General features: G+C 34.1%; 1 protein-coding gene across 1 annotated transcript in view; it reads right to left on the bottom strand.

Annotated features, from left to right (window-relative positions):
* SPATA16 (spermatogenesis associated 16) overlaps positions 1-24614 on the bottom strand; it is a 218291-nt gene that overhangs the window by 132464 nt on the left and 61213 nt on the right. Inside the window, exon 2 of the mRNA XM_036243294.1 lies at positions 23806-23951. Within this exon, the coding sequence (XP_036099187.1) occupies positions 23806-23951 (146 nt within the window). The remainder of the gene's footprint in view (positions 1-23805; positions 23952-24614) is intronic.

Raw genomic sequence — 24614 nt, forward strand, 5'->3', positions numbered from 1 at the left:
CCTCTCTCTCCCTCCCACTCTATTTGAACAAAAAATGGAAAAATGTCCTCGGGTGAGGATAAAAAAAAAAAATGGAGCAGCATAAATAAGAGCAGAGAGCTCTATCTAGTGGCCTGGGTCTTCCAACTCTAACCTTAATGTTTCCTTTCAAAACAAAGGTAATTCTTCCTCTTTACTTTGTGATAATTTATTCACTTAATGTAAGTTTAGTAAGTGTTTATAAAATCCTTACTGCATGGATGTCTGTGGTCTTACATCTCTTTCCCACAATGTAGTGTTCTGGCTTTGCTAAGCTGTTCTCCACAAAATCTTGCTTTGCCAAAGTTCACTTTCCCAAAACGGATCAGACTGGCGAGAAGGCTGGGGAGTGGTAGGCAGAAGTGGAGTGAGGGAGGGTTTAGTGAAAGAAGAGGAGGAGGGAAAGGAAGTCATTAAGTAGCTTCTGGTGTGGATGGAGGAGGAGATTTTTACGGGTAACGAGGGTTGGTAAGGAAAACACTGTTTCAGTGTAATTTTTTAAAAAGTTAGATTTAAAAAACATTGCTTGGAATTTTAAGTTCTTTTTATGATGTTGAAGAACTATACTAGAGGACATGAGTTTAGAAATCTCTATTGCTAGACTGGACTCGGTTCTTTTAACCATGACACCATCCTACACCGAACCACAGGAGTCACAGCTTAATGTGAAGGACCCAGAGAAAGCCTGGACTCAGTCTACCCTGCACGCCTATAGCTATAAACGAATGTTTAGAAATTTGAAATGAAATATTATATCTGGCAATTTATTATTTTTGACTCTTATTATTGTTGTATTCACTGTGTGCTTATACTGTGCCCTATTAGCTATTTGGAAAGGAAATGCTACTGGTAATTATGAAGCCTGGTTTTTACATTTTTATTAATTTATTTGATGCTTTCCAAAATGACATACCATTTGAAAGATGTGTTTTGTATTGTGTACAACTTGTAGAAGAAATGTTGATTTAGCCTTAAAAAACTTCTTAGTCATTTATCATTTGATGCGATTTGGGGAGCTGTAGGAGACCCTCTATAACCAAAACAGACAATTTGACTGGGGCTGTAGTAAAAACAAAATCAAAACCAAAAACCCTACAATTAATTATATTTAGAGAAGATCTCTGTGCTGATTGGCCTGATTTTATCAGCGAGGAAATAACTCTGATTTAGCTATGGAGCTAGGGCTTTCGGTAAAAACAAAAATCACATTAGACAAAATAACTAAATTATACAAGTCATCAAATTTTTGCCAGAAGAATAGACACAGTGTTAACAATGGACCACAATTGCTCACTCAATTGACTAACCTTACGTTAAGAATGGGGTCATGTAAAATGATAAATGTTACAATAGATGAAAATTTATTTTCTTTATAAATTTTGTCCCTGTAGTATATCTTATGCTTTTTATTATTTCTATTTATGAATGCTTTAAAATTTATCTTTTATATTAAATTTTACATAACATGTACTCATGTAGGCATGTATGCTTGCTTTAAGTCCTAAGGTCATAATCTTGTGAGGCCAGAATATAAGTCTGTTTTGGTGATTATTCAAGGTGTCTCAGTTCACATATCAAATAATTTACTCTTCTCAGTGATTTGATATGCCACTTTTATTATACACTAAATTCATATGCACCCTTAGATCGATGGCTGGAATTTGTACCCCACACTGTTGATATGTCTGTTTCTGGCAGAAACCAATTGTTTTAATTGTTGTCATTTAAAAATACACTTTAATTTCCTGCAGGGAAAGGCCTGCCTAATGTTCTCTTTGTGAAAATGTCTGTTATCTAATATGGCAGATTTATCCTTTCTGATGAGCTTTATAATCTTCATTTTTTAAAGTTGCAAAAAAACTGCATTTGGTGATTTTCACTGGTGTTTAAATAAAGGTATTGGAATAATTTTAGAAAGAATAGATATTTTTGTACTATTGTCTTTCCATCCAGGAATGTAGCATTTCTCTTTTTAATTCAAATATTCTTCTATGTCTCCCAGTAATATTTTTCTTGTTGATTCTTAAGCTATAAAATTATACATAAGACTTATACATGAGAATATATGTTTATATGTATATTTGTATGTATGTATCTATAACTTACTACTTAAAGTATAATCAGTAGTACCCGGATGCTCATTAGAACCATAAAACCTTGATTCTCCATCCTACAAACATACTAAATCTGAATTTTAACAAAACACTCAGGTGATTTGTATGCATATTTAAGTTTGAGAAGCACTACATATATGCAAAATAAAAATGAGATGTTTTTCCCCATTATATTTTCCAACTTCTTTTTGTCTTTATTTTTATTGTTTATGCTATTACAGATGTCCCAGTTTTAACCCCCTATCTCCTCGCCACGGACCCCACCCCCACTTCCCTCTGGCCATCACCACTGTTGTCAGTGTCGTCAGTTATACATTTATGTTCCTTAGCTAATCCCTCCACTTTCTCTCTTCCAGTCCCCACCTTCTCCCTTTCCTCTGACAGTTTTCAGACTGTCCCATGCATCCAATCCTCTAACTTCTTATTGTGAACATTTGGATATGTACTTTAAAAACACTTTTCATTCTTATAACTTAATATTACAATAATTTAGTTTTATTCACATTGTCTGCAAATAATGGTGTTGGTACTGTTTTTCTATATATACATCTCTTTTCTTCTCTTACTAAATAGGCTAAAATAAAAAAAAGAAATTTAAATAAGTTAGGTGGTATAGGGATGCTTCACTATTATACTGATGATTTTAATTATGAATTGATTTGAGAAAAATATATCATTTTCCTGAGTTAATATAAAAAATAAATGTTTCATTTTTTCAAACACACGTTGGATCTATGAACGTGATCTTGTAGACTATCTCCTTTAATCTCTTGCAGAAATCATTTGAATTAATTTGTGATTCAGAAGAACATTAAAATTACTAAGCAAAATATTAAAGTGAAGGATGAAGAAAGTAAATAATAAAACAAAACTGCATTCAGGACAGCAGTGAACAAGCATAAAATTAAGATTTTTTTTTTATTATACTGTGATTTTTATAAAATATTATGCAGAAATTAATTTGCCAAAGGTTTTGTATTTTATAGTCTTTCAACCAAACTAATCTAGATTTAGCTATTCACTCTATTATTCCTTTTGTCTTTTAATTCATTTATTTCTACATTTATATTTGTTAATCCATTTTTGTCCTCTCTGGATTTTATTTTATTACTTTTCTTCTTATTCTTGACTTGCCATTTATTTATGTTTTCTTTCTAATTAAAACTTTTTTTTAAATTTTTTTTTTATCCTCACCCGAGGACATTTTTCCATTTTTTGTACAGATAGAGTGGGAGGGAAAGAGAGGAAGGGAGAGAGAGAGAGAAACATCGATGTGAAGGGACACATCGAGTGGCTGCCACCCGCACGACCAACCAGGGCCGGGGACAAACTGCAACCGAGGTACGTGCCCTTAGCGGGAACCGAACCCGGGTCTCTGCGGACCGCAGGCCGATGCTCTAACCGCTGAGCCAAACTGGCCAGGGCTCTAATTAAAACTTTTATAGCTATAATTTTTAAAAACTGATTTTACCTTTGACCCTTTCCTTAAGAATGACAGAGTATGCTTTTGTCTCATAGTTTTTTCCCTAGCCTCTAATTACAGATTTTAATTTCATTTTGATTGAAAATTTATTCAGGACAACACTGCTTGACTTCTACAGGGTTGTTTTTCTTATTAAAATTTTTATTGTTAATTTTTGATTTTACTACAATATAAAGCATGATATCTGTATGGTTAAGATGGTGACATTTATACTGGATAATGACATCATTCAGTAGATTAGAAGTGGTTGAACAATTGCTCAAGACTCTTGAAGTATGGTCTGGCTTACTATAAAATAAGGAATTTAATGGCTTATTCTTAGCCACTGTTGTGAACAATATATCCATTAGTAAGTAAGACTGAGAAATTGAAAGGTGCCTATAAAATTTTCAGATGGCATACATTTTACCTAACAAGGAACTAATACCGCTGATGACAGAAGCTAAATTCAAATGATCTGCACTGGTTAAAAATAAAAACCTTATGTCATAATTTATTTTTAAATTATGCACCTGAACGCATCACAGATACTTCAACTTAATACTGTATTAATTTTTTTTCTTTTCTTTTTCCTTCTTTAGTCCTCACCCAAGGACATGTCCACTGATTTTAGAGAAAGAGGAAGGGAGAGAGAGAAACAGACAGACAGACATTGATGTGAGAAACATTGATTGGCTGACTCTCAAATGCGCCCCAACCAGGGACTGAAATATAGCCTAGATATGTGCTCTGAGCAGGAATTGAACACACGACTCTTGGGTCCACAGGATGATGTTCCCACCAGCTGTCACACCAGCCAGGTCATGTCATGAATTTTAAAAAAAAATCAATTTTATAGATATAATCGCAGTTTGAGTATGACCATGTGGAAAAAATCTGAATTTAAACTAATCACAAGTGAAATGTGATATAACAATATAATATAGCTACATAACATTTTACATAAAATCAATAAAAGTATAGTGTCCAAATAATATATAATATTTTCACTGAATTGTGCCATAGCCATACAGTCCCTTGAACCCATCTATAGTTCAGAGCATCTGTGAGAATCATCATCATATTGGAGTGTGTCTAGAGTGTCCAGTGAGTCTGGAGAACAGTGTATGAAGCTGATAGAATGAAAATGTGTTTAGATAATTAAATAAAATTAGTGCAGACAAACTAAGTACTTTCAAATACAAAGACCTACCATGTGAAAAATAGAACAATTATTCTATATAATACCAGATGAGGCCAGGCTAAAACCAATATTATAAAGTTATCAATAAGGAGATACTTATTAACCAATGATACAACAGGCTTTGAGGAGAGTTTCTTATTACCGGAATCATTTAAGTGATATTTAGAATGCCATCTGTCAGGATGTGTAATAAATTCTTGACTGACTGGGAGATTAGACTAAATGATTTTTAAGTATAATCACCAAAATCCCTTATAATACATACACTGTTGAGCACGGTGAAGGGTCTGAATTTTTCCCTACTTGCAGGTTAGTAAGTTAGCATAACATCGTTTCATGGATGCTCATAGAAGACATGAACCTCCAGGGACAGAGACAAAGGAGAGTTTCTTAGTCATAGTCTTGGCAGTAGCCAATGTATCAGTCTTGTGTTGTACTGCCACAGTTTGCAGATGGCGATGCAGAGAAGGCCAGTGACACCTTCACATGCAGTAGGTTGCATCACAGGAAAGGACTGCTGAGCTTAGAGAATATAAATCTTTTAAAGTGAGCTGTAAGCCTGTCTCTCCTTAGCTCTAGAGGGAGATAGTAATTCCGTCTTCCAAGGCTGTAAGAAGACTTGCCTTTTCTTCCAATGCATACTATTTAAAAAAAAAAAAAATAGTCTAGAGTAAGGACATGCTGTGCCTTTTTCAAAGGATGCAAAAAATAAATAATAATAATAATAATGCAGGAGACCCATGGAGAATTATCTTTCTACATTGATAATTTTCATTCAGATATTCAAGTACTATTTGTCCTATTCATGCCATTAACAAATGAAAAAGGCTTCATAACAACGTCCAAAAAATTGAAATATCTTGCAAAAGTGACAAAATACTCAATGTTGAAAAGTGAGTAATTATATTATCATCTATTTATATACTGTTCTAGAAAGAGTTTAAAGCAACTTATAGAAAACTTACATTAAACTAAAAATAACTCACAGGGAACAAAAGAAAAACTAGATGAATTGGACTAGCAAAATTAGAAACTTTTGTACATCAAAAGACACTATCAATAGAATGAAAAGGCAACCCATGGAATGGGAGAAAATATTTGCAAATCATGTTTGTATCTGATAAGTGACTAGTATCCAGAATATATAAGAAGCTCCTACAACTCAACAATAAAAAAAAAAACCCTAAAAACTAAAAAACAGGCAAAGAACTAGAATAGACATTTCTTCAAAGAAGATACGCAAATGGCCAATAAGCACATGAAAAGATGCTCAAAGTCACTAATTCTTAAGACAATGTAAATCAAAACCACAATGAGAGCCCTGGCTGGTGTGGCTTAGCTGTTGGGTGTCCTCTGGTGCACGAGGAACTTGCCAGTTGGATTCTCTGTCAGGGGTACATCCTGGTTGCAGGCTGAGGGTGGCAGACTCAGTCCTCTGTGGGGAGTATATAGGAGGAAGCTGGTTGATGTTGTCTCACATAGATGTTTCTCACTCTCTCTCTGAAAATCAATAAACTATTCTTTTTTTAAAAAGCCCACAATCACATACCACCTCACACTCATTAGAATGACTATCAAAAACAAACAAAAAACCCCAGAAAATAACCAGTGTTGTTAAGAATGTGAAGAAATTAGAAGCCTTGTGCATGGCGCGTGGGAATGTTAAATGGTGCAGCTATTGTGCAAAACATTATCAAAATTCCTCAAAATACTAAAAATAGAATTACAATCTGATTCAACAATTCCACTTCTGTGTATGTACCCAAAAGTATTGACAGCTGGGTTTTGAAGATGTACACCCCCATGCTCATAGCAATATTATTTGCAATAGCTAAAAGGTGGAAATATCACAAGTGTCCATCAACAGTTGAGTGGATAAATACAATGTGGCCTATACACACAACAGAATATTGTTTACCCTTAGAAAGAAGGAAATTCTTATAAATACTACAGCATAGATGAATCTTCAGGACAGTATGCTAGGGTAAATAAACCCATCATGAAAAGACAAATACTGTGTCATTTCACTTATATGAGTTACCTAGAGTAGATAAATTCATAGGGATAGCATGTAGAATGCTGGTGGCCAGAGGCTGGAGTGAAAGGGCAGCGGGAAGTTGTTCAATGGTATGGAGTTTTACTCCTGCAAGATGAAGAGTTCTGGAGATTGATTTACAACAATGTGAATGTACTTAACACTACTGAATTACACATTTAAATAATGAATAACATGGTATACTTTATGTGTGTTTTATTACAATTAATAATAAAAAAAATAACTGAATGAGGAAAGCAATATTAAAAGTAGGAGAGTTAAGACGAGGCCTGGATGAGGATAGTACATAAAATATGTCGTAAGATCTAAGAGTTTGGTTGAGATGAACGATACATTTTCTTCCAGGTTTTCTCATAGCACATGCAAAGAGGGCATATAGTTTGTTTTAAACAAGCCAGTTGCTCAATTCAAATATTTCTTGTAGTATAATCAGAAAGATCACCTTATCCAAAGATGCCCTAGAATGAAACAATCTGTCCTCAGTAACAGATTTATAGAAAAATCAGAAAGTGTTCCATATGGTTGCTTTTTTGAGCTTCTTTCATTATGGGTTGTTGGCATAATATGAAATCTCAATCTAGTAACCTAAATTCTGGGTAGGTGGAAGGAATGGGAATGTAAAGGAAGCTTATGCAATACTGTTATCACTGCACAAGGATTCAGTGAAATATGTCTTATTTGGTCACTTGGTGCATTACAAAAGATTGATGATTAGAATTAAAAGCTAAAATAAAGTATAACAGTCCTCAACTTATTGAAAAGAATTGAGAGATCCATTGCTCACTTTAAATATCTTACATTGCCAAGCAAGACAGAACAATAGAATGACCCAATTTAATTTACATGGGATAAATAGAACTATTTTATAAAGTATTAGAGCATAACATTAGAATTAAGGGCATTGGTTTTCAAAATAAGAGAATTACAGTAGATTGTTGTCGAATAAAACATATAGCTCTGCCAAAACAGTAGCAAAGTATGTTTTTGAAAAAGCATAAAAGTAAAACCTAGCTCTTTAGGGAAAGAGCAAGAAAAAATAATTCTCACATATTTCTTGAGATCCCAGCATGTGCATGGCACAGAAGAAAACAAGTTTAGAGAAAAAGCCAAGCGGGAGTAACTCAAATACCATCTCAGATATTTTGTTTCCCCCTTATTACAATTAATTATATGTGAAAAATATTAAATGTGAAAAGTATGAATTACTCAATTGAACAACAAATAGCTTATTTCTTGACATGACCAAGAGTCAATCGGATAAGTACTTTTAAGAATTGCTTTATTGTCACAGTATGGAAAAATATATAGTTAAAAGGGAGATGTTATATTTTCTGTCTTCTTAAAGAATTAGTAATGTATACACATTAAAGAATGATGAGTATGTCTGTCTAAGTATATTTTACTTAAAAATTTTTTTTTCTTTATTGACTTTGGAGAGAGAGGAAGGGAGAGGGAGAGAGAGATAGAAACATTGATGAGAGAGAACATCGATTGGCTGCCTCCTGCATGCCCCTCACTGGGGATTTGGTCCACAGCCTGGGCATGTGCCCTGACCAGAAATCAAATTAGCAACCTATTAATTAAAATTTGAATAACAAACTTAATGGGTCATTAATACCAAGAAATAAAAAATTTTAGAAGGAAGCTGCCTTTTAGTCTTCTGTATCTTCCAAAATGAATCAAATAATCACCCAAAATAAGTATGATATGCTACGAGATCTTTGGAATTGCAAAGTAAATGCCTTTTTGAGCAATGGAGAACATTTCATTTTCCCTACATTTTTTTTTTCTTTTTTACGAGCTTAATTACTCTGTATCCATTGGAGACCTCTCCATAATAGAAAGTAATGTTCACCAAAAATTCTCTTTATATGTGGAGCACCTAGACAATACTTAACACATAATGGGCACTCAATGAATGTTTTTGGAATAAAACAATGTTACTGAATTACTGAACACACTCTTCCAAAGGAGTGACCAAAGACCCTAATTTTATCTAAGATTCTCTAATTAGGTTTATATCAATGGTGACCCAAATCTACGAAGAGCCTCTCTCCACTGATTTTTGCACCTATATCCCAGTTGAATGTCAGGTTTACACAATCTCATAATCCCCAACTCTATGAAGATATGATCAGGACGAAAGGCAGTTTATATAATTAAAGTATACAGAGATAAAGATAGATAAGTAAGGCCTTTGAGAAAAATTCTCAATACAAAATTGTTTTTCATAATTTGAAGACATGAAAACAAACAAACAAACAAAAAAACCCCACATTTCTAGACCGTACTTGCTTTTACCCATTTTTTTCTCCATGTGCCAAATGCCTGGAGTAAATATGAAATGAATCCCATTTATTTTTCATCTACATTGTAATCCAAAGACTGTCCAGTAAAAGCTGTTAGTAAATCACTTGGTCAGTTCTTCCAACAAAACAGTCTTTTAAGTAATACAGTATATCAACCTATCTTTTGACATTTTCATTTTTTTGTTCTTGACATTTTCTCTGAAAAAAATAATAGTGTTGGCTCTGCTATCTTTTCTTCAGGACCCATGAACCAAATACAGCTTATCATCTCTCCTGTAGAAAAGCTATCAAGATTCAGAAACCAAAGATGTAGATATAAAGCCGGTTCATCTGTCTGTGGAACATTGAGGAGGGGTGGGCGGAGTAGCGATGGTGGTGGTTCAAGAACAGCTTGACAAATATCACATTTCTTCCATTCTCTGTGTTTCTTGGGTGGGATGCACTTTAGAATGATTGTTTTGAAAAGCACAATTAATAAATTCCCTCTGTTCTAATCTACCAGAAACGATGATTCATTCAGCTACAATTATTGAGTATAAATCAGGTTCCAGGCACTGTACAGCTTTTAAAGAAAAGAGTCAGAAGAGTAAATACAAACTTAAATTAATATTTTGAGTAGACCTATTCTATGGAAATAAGTGTCTTCCTTCATTCTATTATTGTTTATGCTGCCTTCAATGGGCAATTATGCAAGAACCTTTCAACTAAACTGAAATAAATTATGAAGAATTCTACCAGATAGTTTCATGGGAAAATGAAATAGGACACTTATTTCTTTTATAGTCTGAGAATTAGAGGGATTTTTCAATAGCAAGATCAAAACTATTTGTATATTATCAAGTATTAAAATTATTGATATAAACATTATTTTTGGGTTTGGAGACTAATAAATGACATCTAGATAACAATATTTTACCTACTATAAGGTCCCTTATAGCCTCTAAACCAAAGGAGAAATATTAATGTAACTCTTAGGCTTTGTGAAGCATTTTGACTTCAGCTAATTGTCTGTGATTTTCCTTTGCTTAATTAGTAGCATTAGCAGGGTTACCACATTATTCATTTTGGCCAAATCCCTAGATTATATACTGTAGTTTGGAATTTTAAAATCAAAATTTGAATTGGATAAGGACTTTAATGATAGAAAAAGTTCTCATTATTGGATTCAATGTTTAGTTATAAACCAAATTACTATTACTCAAAGTGACAATAATTAAAAAAGTCTAATAATTACTAATACTATAAATGAAAATGTTAATGATTCTACTTTGAAATACAAAATGATTTCTAATGGGTTTATTAATCCTTTTTTTACTGACAAAGATAACTAAATCTTCCATTTTGACATTCTATTCTCTTTGGTCAAAGTATTGAGTTGCAACCTGTTGGGACTTGTACCAAATAAAGTGTCATAGCACATTACTTTAGAGAGAATACATTTCCTGAATATCTATAAAAGTTCTGCCATTTCTGTGAATATAATGACAATAGTATATATTGTGTTTGCTTTGTTTAAAAAGCTATGTTAGACAATAAGCAACTAGCACCCAAATAGAAGTAGTAACCAAATTGTAAAAAACCATAAAAATACACATATAAACAACTATAAATTCACTGGAACTGGAAACAGTTACATTGTGAGATGCATACAAAGGAGATGGAAAAAAAATAGGTTTGCAAAAGGGTCTGCAATGATGGGAAAGGATAAAACTTGGAAATAAATCAGGAGGAAGTAAATTTTGAGCTGCACTTTAAAATGGTCACAATTAGGGAATAGAGGTAGAAAACCCAAACTGGAAAAGTGACCCACAAATGATCTGCTGCTAGAGCATGGCGAGCCATATTAAAAACTGCCATGTAAATTTGCTGGACTAAAGTGATACAGTAACTACAGGGCAAGGCAGGAAAATCTGCTCATTAGTTAAAGGATTTTTAATATTATGGCAGAAATTACTAATCCTTCAGGGATTACAAAGCAAGCACATGATGGAAACATTTTTTTAAAGAGGGTAATCATTGCAACTCTCTGAAGAGAGAGGACGGGTACACCAGCCGGGAGGATACTGAGGGCGCTAGGAACCAGCACAGTGGTTCTTCCGGTGTGGCCTGCGGATTCCCAAGGGTTCCTAGGAACTTTCAGGGGGTTCACAGTATTATTATTATTTTTATAATGACATTAAGTTATTATTTTTCTTTTTCAGTGTTGACATTTGTACTGATGTATAAAAAACCCTGTGGGTAAAACTGCAGGCTCTTCTTCAGGAATGAAATCAGTGATAGCAAACTGTCCACTGAGTGTATTCTTCACCAGTGGAATACACTCCCCTATCACACCACCCTCCCCCACAAAAGATAAATCTCATCCCTTGAGCACATGTCTTTTTAATGTTTGGCATAACTACATGGCATGTGTGCATACAGCATTTCTCTCCGGCACAGCAAAGCGTGAGGGTGGTCTCGAAGAAAGCCCTTGCGCAGGTGTTTGTGTTTGTCAGCTGACATAGTCACTGTTTCCACGGAACAATGTGTTTTACTTGGAAGAACAACTAACAAACTATGATGATCAGACTTGGAATTTGGCAGACATTTCTCAAAAATAATATCAGTGTGCCTGTCGCTTAAAGGAACACAACTGACAGTATTTATTGCCAGCGATAAAAGTTTGAACTTTCAAGTAAAATTAGAATTTTGAAAAACTTGTATCTTTCACTGTGAGCTTGACAGCTGCCCAATGCTTAAAGACTTTCCTGATGAGATTGGTGAAATTAACATGCAATTTAAAAAGTTTTACTATTGCATAATTGAAATCTGCAAATGATGCATTATTTTCCTAATAACCAATGTATGATGTTACTAAGTCATGGGTAAACAATCCATTCGAAGTGTAAGAAAGACCAAATGGCTTTTTTTTTGTTTTTTTTTCCCATTTTTTTGTTCAGATAGAGTAGGAGGGAGAGAGAGGAAGAAAGAGAGAGAAACATCGATGTGAGAGAGAGACATCGAGTGGTTGCCACCCACACGACCCCAACTGGGGCTGGGGACAAACCGAGGTACGTTCCCTTAGCAGGAACCGAACCCAGGACTCTCTGGTCTGCAGGCCGATGCTCTAACTGCTGAGCAAAACCAGCCAAGGCCCAAATAGCTTTTAATGTAAGAGTACAAATTGGTTGATAAGGTTTTAGAATCCATATTGCAATTAATGTTAAAGAAATTACCACTTGTTAATCTTGGTGTATTATCAAAGGAGAATATTCAAGAGTATCTAAAAAGTCTATTAACATTCTCTTCCTTTTTTAAACTTTTTCCAACTGTGTCAGACTGGGTTTTCTTCATATAGTTCAACCATATTGCGACAGATTGAATGCAGAGTCAGCTATGAGAACCCAGTTTTCTTTTATAATGCCACACATTAACAAATCTGCAAAAATGTACAACAATGCTACTCCTCAATGTATGCTTTTTGAAAATAGTTATTTTTCGTAAAATATGTATTTTTGTTAACATTTATTTGGTTTATCGTTATTCTAAAATAAATAAATATTTTAAAATTTCTACATTTTAGTTTCTAATACGATGAATATTTATAGATATAACACACACAAAAACCGCTTTGGGAACTTTAATAATGGGGTCACAGGACCAGTGTGAGGACAAGGGAACAGTTAGACTGGTGTGAAGGCTCTAATGCACAGATGAAGATGAGGAGGCACATGGAACATGCTGGTTTAATAATTTGCATTATGTCACACCCTCCTTTGGACTTCTCTCCTAAAACCGATACATCCTGTCCCCTTTTTTGGGCTACATTCCTGTGACTTCTCAATGTGATTCTCACATTATTTTCTTTTTGCAAAAACCAAAATAACTTTATCCGAGCCTGTATGTATTGAACAGGTTCTACATGGAAAGCTCACAGAAGCTAAAAGTCTAAAAAAAGCAAAAAGATTGAGGTTAGATATATAGTAAAGTTATATATTAGACTTCTTTTATCTGCTAATCTCTTACAGTAAAATACCAAAAAAAGAAAAAAAAATCAAATAGTACTGTGAAATCAGCTGTTTTTTTTGTGTGTGAAAATCATATTTGTTAACAAAAGCTTAATACTTGGTAATATTATAAGAATAGTTATATCCAATTACAAATTATTTTGCCTCAGGTAACCTGGAAAAGGCACCTCACCTCTCTAGTGAGGAAGCGTCACAAGAAATGTATGTCACATGTAACCTGTGAGCAGTTATAGGCAATGCCACCAAGGAGACTTTTATTTTCAAACTAAGGTGTTATAACTTAACATATGGCTGCTCTTCAGAATTCTGTGAAAAATAAGGAAAAGTCACAGGCCTGAAAGAGGATAAATATGAGAATTCTTGCCATAGCAACAGAGGAGGAAATGAGGGACAGTTTAGATAAATACAGCCGTAACAGTATAACCCCAGGAGCTGCAAAATGTTAGTTGAGGCACGTACTGTGTTGACAACGGTATAAAATGTCCATGAAAATATCCATATCCATGAAACACACATTCATGAGTCATGAAAAGTAAAACGGATAGTAGAGTGTACCTTTATTTGTAAGGTAATCAGCTCTTCTATGGTAAAGTTTTAGAGTGAGAGCAAGTTGGGCACACCCAACAAGAGATTTCTATCTGGGGAAAAAAAGGTAAAAAGAAACCTTAAAACATCAAACACAGACTGACAAGAGCTATTAAATAAATAGGGGCTGGCAACTAGGTCATGTTTTTTACCTTCTCCATAAAAACTGGTCTGCTCCCAGTTTGTCTCTTGCTACATGTAGCCCTGTCTGTAATAGCCTGGAGGTGGTTTTCCCATGCCAGATATCCCAGACGAGATCTTCAGGACTGAACAGGGGGCAAAAGATCGAGACAACTTGCTTTGAGGACAAGACACAAACATCAATTTTAGAGTTTAGCCTGGGTGAGGCAGATTCACTGGGAATAAGGTTGTGTCCCTTACACACAATGTCGGATAAATTTGGAAATATGGTAGTTCTCCATTTAAGAAATAATTAATTTTTAAATTATTTTTAACATTTTTGAACATTCAGTATTCATGAATTTCTTGTATATCTCTATACTTATTCAGTTTTAGTACTGGTCTTGAGCTATTCCATTTTTCTAACTACTTGTCAGGAAATCTTTTTTGCATATAAAGACAGCAAATTAGGAGGATAAATATGAATTCCCTCATGGGGACCACCAAAACGTTTTCACTTTCTTGGTGAGCATCAGATGGACTGACTACTCACTGTGGTAGGCAGAGCAAATGTGCTCATGAAAAGAAGTTTGAATTCTAGACTCTTGTGAAGTTTCAGGTTGGTCACCTGAGGTCTTTGAAAATAAGCACAATTTGACCTTCATGTTAAGATTTGCACAAATATTTTCCCATCTGTAATGTCATTTTATCCCTGTTGTAAGTGCTGAGGAAGATACTGTCCTTTTCCTTTGTTAAGAAATGCAGAACCGAGGCAAGAAAAGTTAAGTGACTTGTGCCAGTCAAGGCCAGTGATGTTGCAGGGATTCAAAGGCAGACTTTTCCTTTTCGAACCTTGTTTAACATGCACATTACAGGGACATTTACAGCTCCTTTTCTTTCTTTTTATTTGTATTTACAGAATCAATTTTGGAAAATTTAGAACTTTTAAAACATCAATTGACCTTGCAGGAAGTAGAAACAAACATATCTCTTCAGTTCTCATTTGTATTTACCCCAGGCTAAGCAAATGTCATGTTTTAGAACATTTCAAGTACATGAATACTTTTAGTGTCCCAGTGAGATTTACAGAGGAAGAAGCTGCAGAGAGGCTAAGTGATTTTTTTCAACACATCTGAATGGATTTTAGAGCTGGGGTATTAGAAAGTGGGAAACAAATATCATAGCATCATCTTATAATAACGTAGGAAAAAACCCACCCATGAGGAGTATCTGTGCAGCCTTCTTGCCCTCTCTGAGGATCGGATCAAACTGAACATTTCCTGAAGGCAGGAAAGGTGGGAGTTGTACATTAGCACCTCCTGCTCTGTTTTTCAGGACTCACAGGGAAATTGAACAAACCAGCAGTAAATGGTAGATTTACCTTCTAAAGATAGACAGACACATGCATTGTTGCATAAGAATACCACTCCATTCCATTAATATACTGCTTCCTCATTTATAAACTATTTTTATAGTAATAAGTTAATGGGTAGAAAAGATAAAAGCCAAATGGATACTGATCCCAGAATTAAGACCAAGCTAAATTGTTAGAAAAGAAAGAGTGGAAGCTAGAATGAGACATAACACACCAAGCAAGAGGATTATAAACTAAAATGCAGTCACTTTGAATATAAAGGTAGCAGATGACAAGTTTGAGTGAAGAGCCATGGAATGAATGGTAAAGTGTAATGGCGGCAATATAAAAATATCATAGGTAGTTATTTGAATTAATCTATTGCAAGCTCTATATAATAAAAAAGTTAAAATACAAGCATGAAATTTTGTAAATATATTTAATAGAAATAGAGCGTGATTCTTTTATCACAGCTTTTGCTACTTGGAAATGCAACTTAAGAAATTGGATCCAATTTCAGAACCACTTTCTCTCTCTCTCTCTCTCTCCCTTCCACTCTCTCTTTAAAATCAAGAAAAAACATTAAAAGAAAGAAAAAAACCTCATGAATATGTCATGTTTGAAGCTCACATCACTTCTAAACATTTTAATTATCCTCAAAGTTGTGAAAAATGAGGCCCTAACAGTTGTATTTTCATAGTTTTCAAATTGTCTACTTAATTGAGTATCTGTTGGGGTTCAAAAAGGATATTTAAAAATCATAGTTTCCTCTATGCATATATATGTAGTTTATTGGTATTATTACCATTGAAAATAATCTGCATTTGGTGGTGGTGGTGGGATTGAACTAAAACACAAGTCTGATGTATTTTGGGATCTCTACTCAGCGTTAGAGGTGAGAAAACTGAGGCAAAGAGAAGCTACTTGTGAAAGTCAAAGCTGGTAAGCGATGAAGCAAAGATTCAAACCCATGCTTTTGGTCATTTTATTTCTTACATTTGACGCATGGTTATTTTTATGTGTATTGTTTAATTTCCAAGTGCTTGAAGGGGTTTTCTAGATATCTTGCTTATTGAGCCTAATTTTATCTCTGATAGTACCCCTTTCCTGAGGTCTAGTTAGATACTAACATAGGCAAACCTGACATAAAAACAGGTTTTAATGTTTACTGTGTAGCATATAATTTTTCTTCTCTTTACTTTAAACCTATGTCCTTTTGTAGATAGCATATAGTTGAATTTTTTAATTTACTCTAGATTGACAATCACTGTCTTTTAAATGGAATGTTTAATCAATGTATATTTAATGCAATTATGAATATGGTTTGGTTCAACTCTACTATCTTGTTATTGTCTTCCATTGTCCCACTCATTATTTGTTTCCCAATTACCCCTTTCCCATTTATTTTCAGTTACTTAAATATTCTTTAATATGTAATTTTAAGTCCATTATTGGCTTTCTAGCTATACTCTTTATGTTTTTAGATACTCTAAGGATTATAATCTGCATCCTTAATTTAAGACAGGCTACTTAGAGTTAATATTGTATTACTTCTTGTAAAAACCTTAGTAATAAAATTCCATTTATATTCCCTCCCACAGGCCTTTGAGGTATTGTAGTCAAATATTTCCCATTAAAATAATGTAATCTTATTATTTATTATTTTTACTTTACATAATATAAAAATGCTATTATTTTTCTTTAAATAGTCATTCTTTAAATACATTATAAGAAAAAAATCGTGTTTTATATTTACTCACTTATTTATCATTTCTGGTGCTATGCATTCCTTTTTGTAGATCCAAATTTCAATCTACCATCATTCAGCTTGAAATACCTTCTTCATCATTTCTTAAAGTGTAGATCTGCTTAGGATTAATTTCCAAACTTTTATTTATATAAAAATATATTTATCTCACTCTTATTTTTGAAGAATACTTTTGCTGAAGATAGAATTTCGGTTTAGTATCATTTATTTTTCTTTCATCACTTTAAAGTTGTTCTGTTGTATTTTGGCCTCTGTTATTTCCAGAGTCACCTGCTATTTGCATCATTGTTTCTTTGTATGTAATGTGTTGTTTTCCTTTGGTTACCTTTAATAAATTCTCTCCATCTTGCGTTCTCAAGAGTTTCATTATGGTGTTCTATGTATTTATCTTAGTTTGAGCTAAATGGATCTTCCTTTTTTTAACCAAATTTAGGAAATTCCCAGTAACAACTTTTATGTTCCATTCTTTTTTTTTGTTCCCTTTGAGACTTAAATTATATCTGTGCTAGATTACTTGCTACAGTCCTTGAGAACAGGTCACTGAAGTATTGGTTAATATTTAAAAATCTCCTTTTAGTCTCTATTCTTCATTGGGTAGTTTCTATTGATTTGTCTTAAGGTTCACTAACCTTATCTTTAGCAGTCTCCAATATGATTTTTTAAATTGTTTTTAGAGAAAAAGAGGATGGGAGGGAGGGAGGAAGAGAGAGAGAGATTTGCAGTGATTTGTTGTTCTACTTATTTATGCATTCATTGGTTGATTTCTTGTGTGTGCCCTGACCAGGTATCAAACCTGCAACCTTGGAGTATTGGGATGATGTTCTAACCAACTGAACTACCCAGCTAAGGGCTCCAAACTGATATTAAGGTCAATAGGTACAATTTTTTTTTTTTAGATGTTTTCTTAATCTATGCAAAATTGGTTCTTTTCTGTGGTTTTTATTTTTCTGTTAGAGTCTCATCATCTGTTTACTTATTATGACTATCTTTACCTCAAGGTCCTCAAGCCTATTTTTCACAGCTTGTTAAAAATCTTCTAGCAATTCCAACATCTGGACATTATTGAATCTGTTTCTATAGACTGTTTATTTTTTTAAGTATGAGTCTCATTTTCCTTTTTCTTTGCATGTATAGTAATTATTTTATTTACGCTGGACATTTTGAATAATGTAGGAAATTGGATTATGATTTATCTCAGCAACATTGTTGATTTCTTTTAAAAAAATTTTATTTACTAATTTGTTTTTGTTACAGATGTTTCTCATTTTTCCCTTATTGACATCCTCCTCCCGTCCCCCCGCCCCATCCCCAGCTTTGTTGTCTATGTTCATTGGTCATGCATACATGCATGTAAGTTCTGTGGTTTATCTCTTCCCCCACAAACCCCCCTCCTCTGAGGCTTATCAGTCTGTACCCCACCTCTATGTCTCTGGGTTAATTTTATTCAGCAGTTTGTTTAGTTCATTATATTCCACAAATAAGTGAGATCATGTGATATTTGTCTTTCTCTGCTTGGCTTGTTTCACTTAGCATAATACTCTCCAGGTCCTTCCAAGCCATCTCAAGGATAAGAGATCTTTCTTTCTTACAGCTGCATAGTACTCCATTGTCTACATGTACCACAGCTTTTTAATCCACTCATCTACCGATGAACACTTGGGTTGTTTCCAGATCTTAGCTATTGTAAATAGTGCTGCTATGAACATAGGGGTACATATATTCTTTCTGATTGGTGTTTTAGGTTTCTTAGGGTATATTCCTAGAAGTGGGATCACTGGGTCAAATGGCAGTTCAATTTTTAAATTTTTGAGGTAACACCATAGCGTTTTCCACAGTGGCTGCACCAGTCTGCATTCCCACCAGCAGTGTACTAGAGTCCCCTTTTCTCTACACCCTTGCCAACGCTGGCTGTTTTATGACTTGTTGATGGCGGCCATTCTGACAGGTGTGAGGTGATACCTCAGAGTTGTTTTAATTTGCATTTCTCTGATGATTAGTGGTGTTGAGCATTTCTTCATATGTCTCTTGGCCATTTGTATGTCCTGTTTGGAGAGGTGTCTATTTAGGTCCTCTGCCCATTTTATAACTGGGTTCTTTGTCTTCCTTTTGTTGAGTTGTATGAGCACTCTATATATATTGGAAATTAACACCTTATCTGATGCATCATTGGCAATTATGGTCTCCCATATAGTGGGATCCCTTTCTGTTTTGATGGTTATTTCTTTTGCTGAGCAGAAGCTTTTTAGTTTGATGTAGTCCCATGTGTTCATTTTTTTCTTTGTTTCTCTTGCCTTATATGTTGTATCGGTGAAATGATTTTTTTTTTTTTTTCCTATTAGTCAGTTTAAATGATGAACAATCTTGCTCTTGTCATGCTTGGTTCTAGTCTATCTTAGGGCAGGTCCATTAGAGCTTTGAGCTTCGTCCTAAGATGTAGTCCTTTTTGAGGACATGCTGCTTATTCTTAAAGCATGGTCTGTCTGGGGTCTCAGTTGAATGTTTGAGGTACTCAGTGAGGTCTCTCTGCACTGGTACTCCAAAATCTTCTATCACTGCAGCTCCTCTAGTATTTTCATTTAGCACTTAGATCTTTAGTGGGAAATCTCTGTTACATGAGTCTCACTACTCACACTGGCCATGAACCTGCAGTAAATCCTTATGTAGACTTCTACACCCAACTTCCTCCCACAGCTACCTCTTCTATGGCCAACTGGCCTATAAATTACAGCTTTTTTTGTAGCTTAGTATTGAAATCTCTGCATCCTCAGCTCAGCAAAACTGTAGTTTAAGTTGATCTCCATCTCCTTGAATTAAGGCAGGAAAATAATCCAAGCCAAAAGCTGAGAAAATTGTGGGGCTCACAATGTATATTTTCCTTCTCTAGAGAATCAAAGGCCTGCTGTGACCATTGTCCAATGTCGGAAACAATTACTTATATATTTTGTCCACTTTTATAGTTGTTTACAGCAGGAAGGCAGGTGCGATACCAGTAACTTTTTCATGGCTGGAATAAAAAATACATGGGCTTGTATTTAATTTTTTGAAACCCCGTGAGATAGTATTTGTGAAGTAGATACTATTATTATAACTCAATTTTGTAAAGAATTAAATTCAGACTAAGCAGTGAGTAGGGGAGTAAGAATTTAAATCTTAGCAGTCAGATTCCAGATTCTGTGCTCTGATTCACTATACCATACATGCTGCCTCTGTAACATGAAATTATGTTTATTTTCTTCATAATATTTATCATACTCTTTTCTCATAGATTTATTAATATTTATTTTTAACTTTGTTGGCTAGTTTTCCACTATGTATAAATACCATATATTTCCTGTTTACAATGGCCTCCTCACTACCTAGCACAGGCTCTTGGTAGGAAGTCAATAAATATATGTTGAATGAATGAATGAATGTAGATATCACCATTATAAAGCAATTTTGAAAACAGAATCTTTTCCACATATTCAGTATTTGCACTTCATTTGTTTGCCACCGTGTGGCATAAAAATTCTGCAACAAAAACAAAAATCTAAAGGTGAGAAATATGCAAACAAGCGACATGCATCATTAGAATCTTTACAATTATATACATCAAGATATAATTATATGATGGGAAAAGAGTTATAGAAGAATTTCTACTCTTGATAAGTTACCAGTAATTAGAAATCAGTCTAGAATGTTCAAAACACCTGCTGATAAACAATGACACTAGTTTAATGAAGTACAGACTTGATATGTTTGACTGGTGAATTTAGGTATCACTCTTGATTAAAGTAAAAAAAAAAAAATGATGTCCATGTTTGCCACGTTGAATATGTTATTAAAATAAAAAATATATTTTTGTTAATAATTATTTCTAGAGACTTTGTATCACTTTTCATCATATTCAAATGGTAATACTCACCTAATTAATTTTACTTATTTTTCTTTATTGATTTTTTAGAGAGAGAGAAAGGGAAAGGGAGAGAGAGATATAGAAATATTGATGGGAGAGAATATCGATTGCCACCTCCTGCATGCCTCCCACTGGGGTCAGGCCCACAACCTGGGCATGTGTCCTGACCAGGAATCGAACCAACAACCTCTTGGTGCATGGGTCGACGCTCAACCACTGAGTCACACCAGCCAGACCCCACCTAATTATTTTTAAAATATATCTTTGTTGAACTGAAAACTGTAAAGTTATGGTCTCATAGTCTTCTACATGACAAAACAACATGCATTTATTTTTATCAGAAACAAACTACATGATAGTTTTAAGCTAATTTTTGTGTTAACAAATATCTTTTGTTATTGCAAATGAACGATATGCAGAAGACTTCACATTTACATAAAATTAAAGAAAGGATGCTTAGGCAAATGCAAATAAATGCAAAAAGGAATATTTTAATTTTGATTCATGATTAGAATCAATCATCACAATATGATAATAATACAAAGGCAACATTTTGCATTCAGAGTATAACTAATGGTTTTAAGCTATTTATAGACTGAGTATCCTGATTAATTTAGAAATATATTGATTGTATTTCAATGTCTGCTTTTAAATCTGAGCTCTTTGAAAACATTTCAATACTAGAATTATATGCACTTACTTATACAGTTCTGCAATATGGCAAGCCCAGTAAAATGATTTATTTCACATGGTGCATTATTAATTGTATGAATTGGCTGTTTAACCTCTATTGATTTGCATTTCTTACTTAATTTTCAATTTAGAAACAGAAGCAAACATTATTTTAAAATATAAAAAGGATACAAAAATTAAATCTAGCATATAAGGAAGATGATTTCACTATTCACCATTATATATCCTCCCCTCAGCAATTTTCAAGGTCTTGAAAGAGCACTCTTAGTTTTAAAACAAAAGTTTTAAAGTCTAAATAGTGAAATTATTTTAGGTAGTTCTTTCATCCTCAGGAATTGTAGCATTTAATTGTATCTTATATTTGGATTTTAGAGGAATTTTTGAAACATGTTCATTTCTTATTTATTTATTTATTTATTTATTTATTTATTTTTTTATTTTTTTATCCTCACCCGAGGACATTTTCCCATTTTTTGTACAGACAGAGTGGGAGGGAGAGAGAGGAAGAGAGAGAGAGAGAAAAATCAATGTGAAAGGGACACATCGAGTGGCTGCCACCTGCACGACCAACCAGGGCCGGGGACAAACTGCAACCAAGGTACATGCCCTTAGCGGGAACTGAACCCGGGTCTCTCTGGACCGCAGGCGGGCGCTCTAACCGCTGAGCCAAACCGGCCAGGGCTCATTTCTTATTTTTATAATACTCAATAGAACTTTGACCTGACCATACCAGATGGAACCCTTGTATAATAAGTGATTTGAAAATTCATCAAACTATTCTGATATCCAGGGCCCTTTCTATCTGTAGTGAAAGCCACGAAGAAGGTGATACATAATTTAGTGCATTTCAATTCATTATAGTTTACATATGCCTATAGATCTTCTGGGCTAACCCCAATTTCAAATATTTTCCCCAAAGTGCTCACAAGTCACCCTAGTAGCCCAGATATTCCAATACTTTGACACACTAAAACACAGCTTCCATTTCCAATATTGGTTCTTTTAAATGGAAATGGAATATAATTCTTGCACAGGCCATATGTCCTGATACCGGGTTTGGAAACTATAGGGAGATGAATTTTCTTTCAGCACCAAAGAGAATATGCCTTAGGTTCTGTAGTTTATTTAAACAGGAAAATATTTTCCACACAGGTTATCTTGTGAATTTCAAGTCGAATGTATTGCCTGCAGGTCCTTGATGTCGATCTTAAGCCTACAAGCTAGACGTCTCTTCAGGGCTTGAAGAATCTCAGGCAGAACTTGCATGTATTCGTGGATGTGGAGTTGTAAGTGACTTTTACTATGTTGGCAGATCTCCTGCTTACATCATAGGTCATAATATGACTGATAGTTGTGTTTCCTGTGGTTAACAGGGCAGGGATTTTTCTTTCATGTTGGTGTTAGTTTTGCTGTTTGTATTCAAAAGAACACAGACTGAGAATGGACAAGACGGATGTTCTAGGTAAGTTGCTCTAAGGCAGGCAGGGAGGGATAGAAACATCATAATTCTAACGAAAGAGTTATTTGAAAAGTGTAACAGAATCACTTTATCTTTGATATAGATTAAACTGATTATTACCCAGGAGAAGAGCAAGCTTTTAAGAAACAGGCCATGAGAGAGGAATAATTTTATAGAAAAAAATAGGCCTGGGGGTTCTGGGAAGTCACAAGATAATGTAACAATACAGAGTTCTGAAAAGTAATAAAAATAAAAAAACAAACTGTTAAGGACATAGATAAAAACTGTTTCATACCCATGGACAGCTCTAACGCCCTGCATAGCATCCTTGGGATTGCTATGCCATCCCCCAAAATAAGCAACAAACTTTCAAGGCCCAGGCTTCACAGTCAGAATTCCTCTCCACCATTCTCCGTATTTTGTACAATTCTGGAAATTCTCTTATCCTTGAGTATCACCTCCCTTACTTACCTTATTTGCTCCCTCCTTTCTTCCTATAATAGTTTGCTACCACAGTTATTTGCCTTTTTATTTTGCCCTGCATTTTGAAATAGTCATTTACGTCTATTTCTTTCATTAGGTTTTGAGATGCTCTTTGTGGTATCTATGATCGCCTAGCTTAACATAGATCAAGTCATGAAGAAATGTTTTGTTGTTTTGTCCTGAAATTTCAGTGGAATGGAAATTAATAACACAAGTTCACATAATATCTTTGCTTGCATAGATAGTACTTACTTTTGGTTATTAATATTTCATTTTACCTGTGTGCATGATTCAAGGCAAGGTCAGGTTTCCTCATCCGTAGATAGCATATAACAAGCTTTGTCTCAATGAAACTTGCTACGCTTGCTATATCTTCAGCAGATGCTTCAAATGGTTTTCCCAGAACTGCCCCTTTGCTGCAAAGCTTAAAAAAATACAACACTTTATATATTCTAGTAATCTTGGAATATAATTTATCTTTTAAATAAGTAAAACATATATATGTACACCTCCTTTACCAAACTACAAGTAAAATATTAATATTTTGATTGTAAATTAAATAAATTGTTTTTGTTCACTATTATGTGACTGTAATATGAAATAAGTAACACATTTAACTGTAAAATGTTTTAGAAGTATGATCTATTTTAAAGGAGTGTCATTTGCTAAGAATGTTTTAAAAATAAAGCACACAATAAGCAAAGACCTTCACAGAAAACCAGGTATAAATTATATTAAATACCAGTGCTTTTATGGAAACCCAGCTGAGCAATGATCTAGCACACTATCAAGTTTGATTTAATGGAATAAGAGGTATCGGAAGTAAACTCCTAGGAGCCATTAACATGATCGGTGATTAATTTGAGTCTGAATCATGTTCTCTAGGATGTTATTGAAAGAAAAGAAGTAAAAATTTATTAGAATTTATTGGCAGAGGCCACAGTATCTGAAAAACATGGCAAGAATGTGGAATTCTTAATAAAAATTCCAGGAAGCCACTGGTTTCTGGACACTATGAATAAACTGTAGAGAAAAAACAATTTTTTTTTGGAGAACCCCAAATAGTAAGGAGTGTCAATAATATGAC

This window comes from Molossus molossus, unplaced genomic scaffold, assembly GCF_014108415.1.
Source record: "Molossus molossus isolate mMolMol1 unplaced genomic scaffold, mMolMol1.p scaffold_m16_p_5, whole genome shotgun sequence".
NCBI classification, from domain to species: domain Eukaryota; kingdom Metazoa; phylum Chordata; class Mammalia; order Chiroptera; family Molossidae; genus Molossus; species Molossus molossus.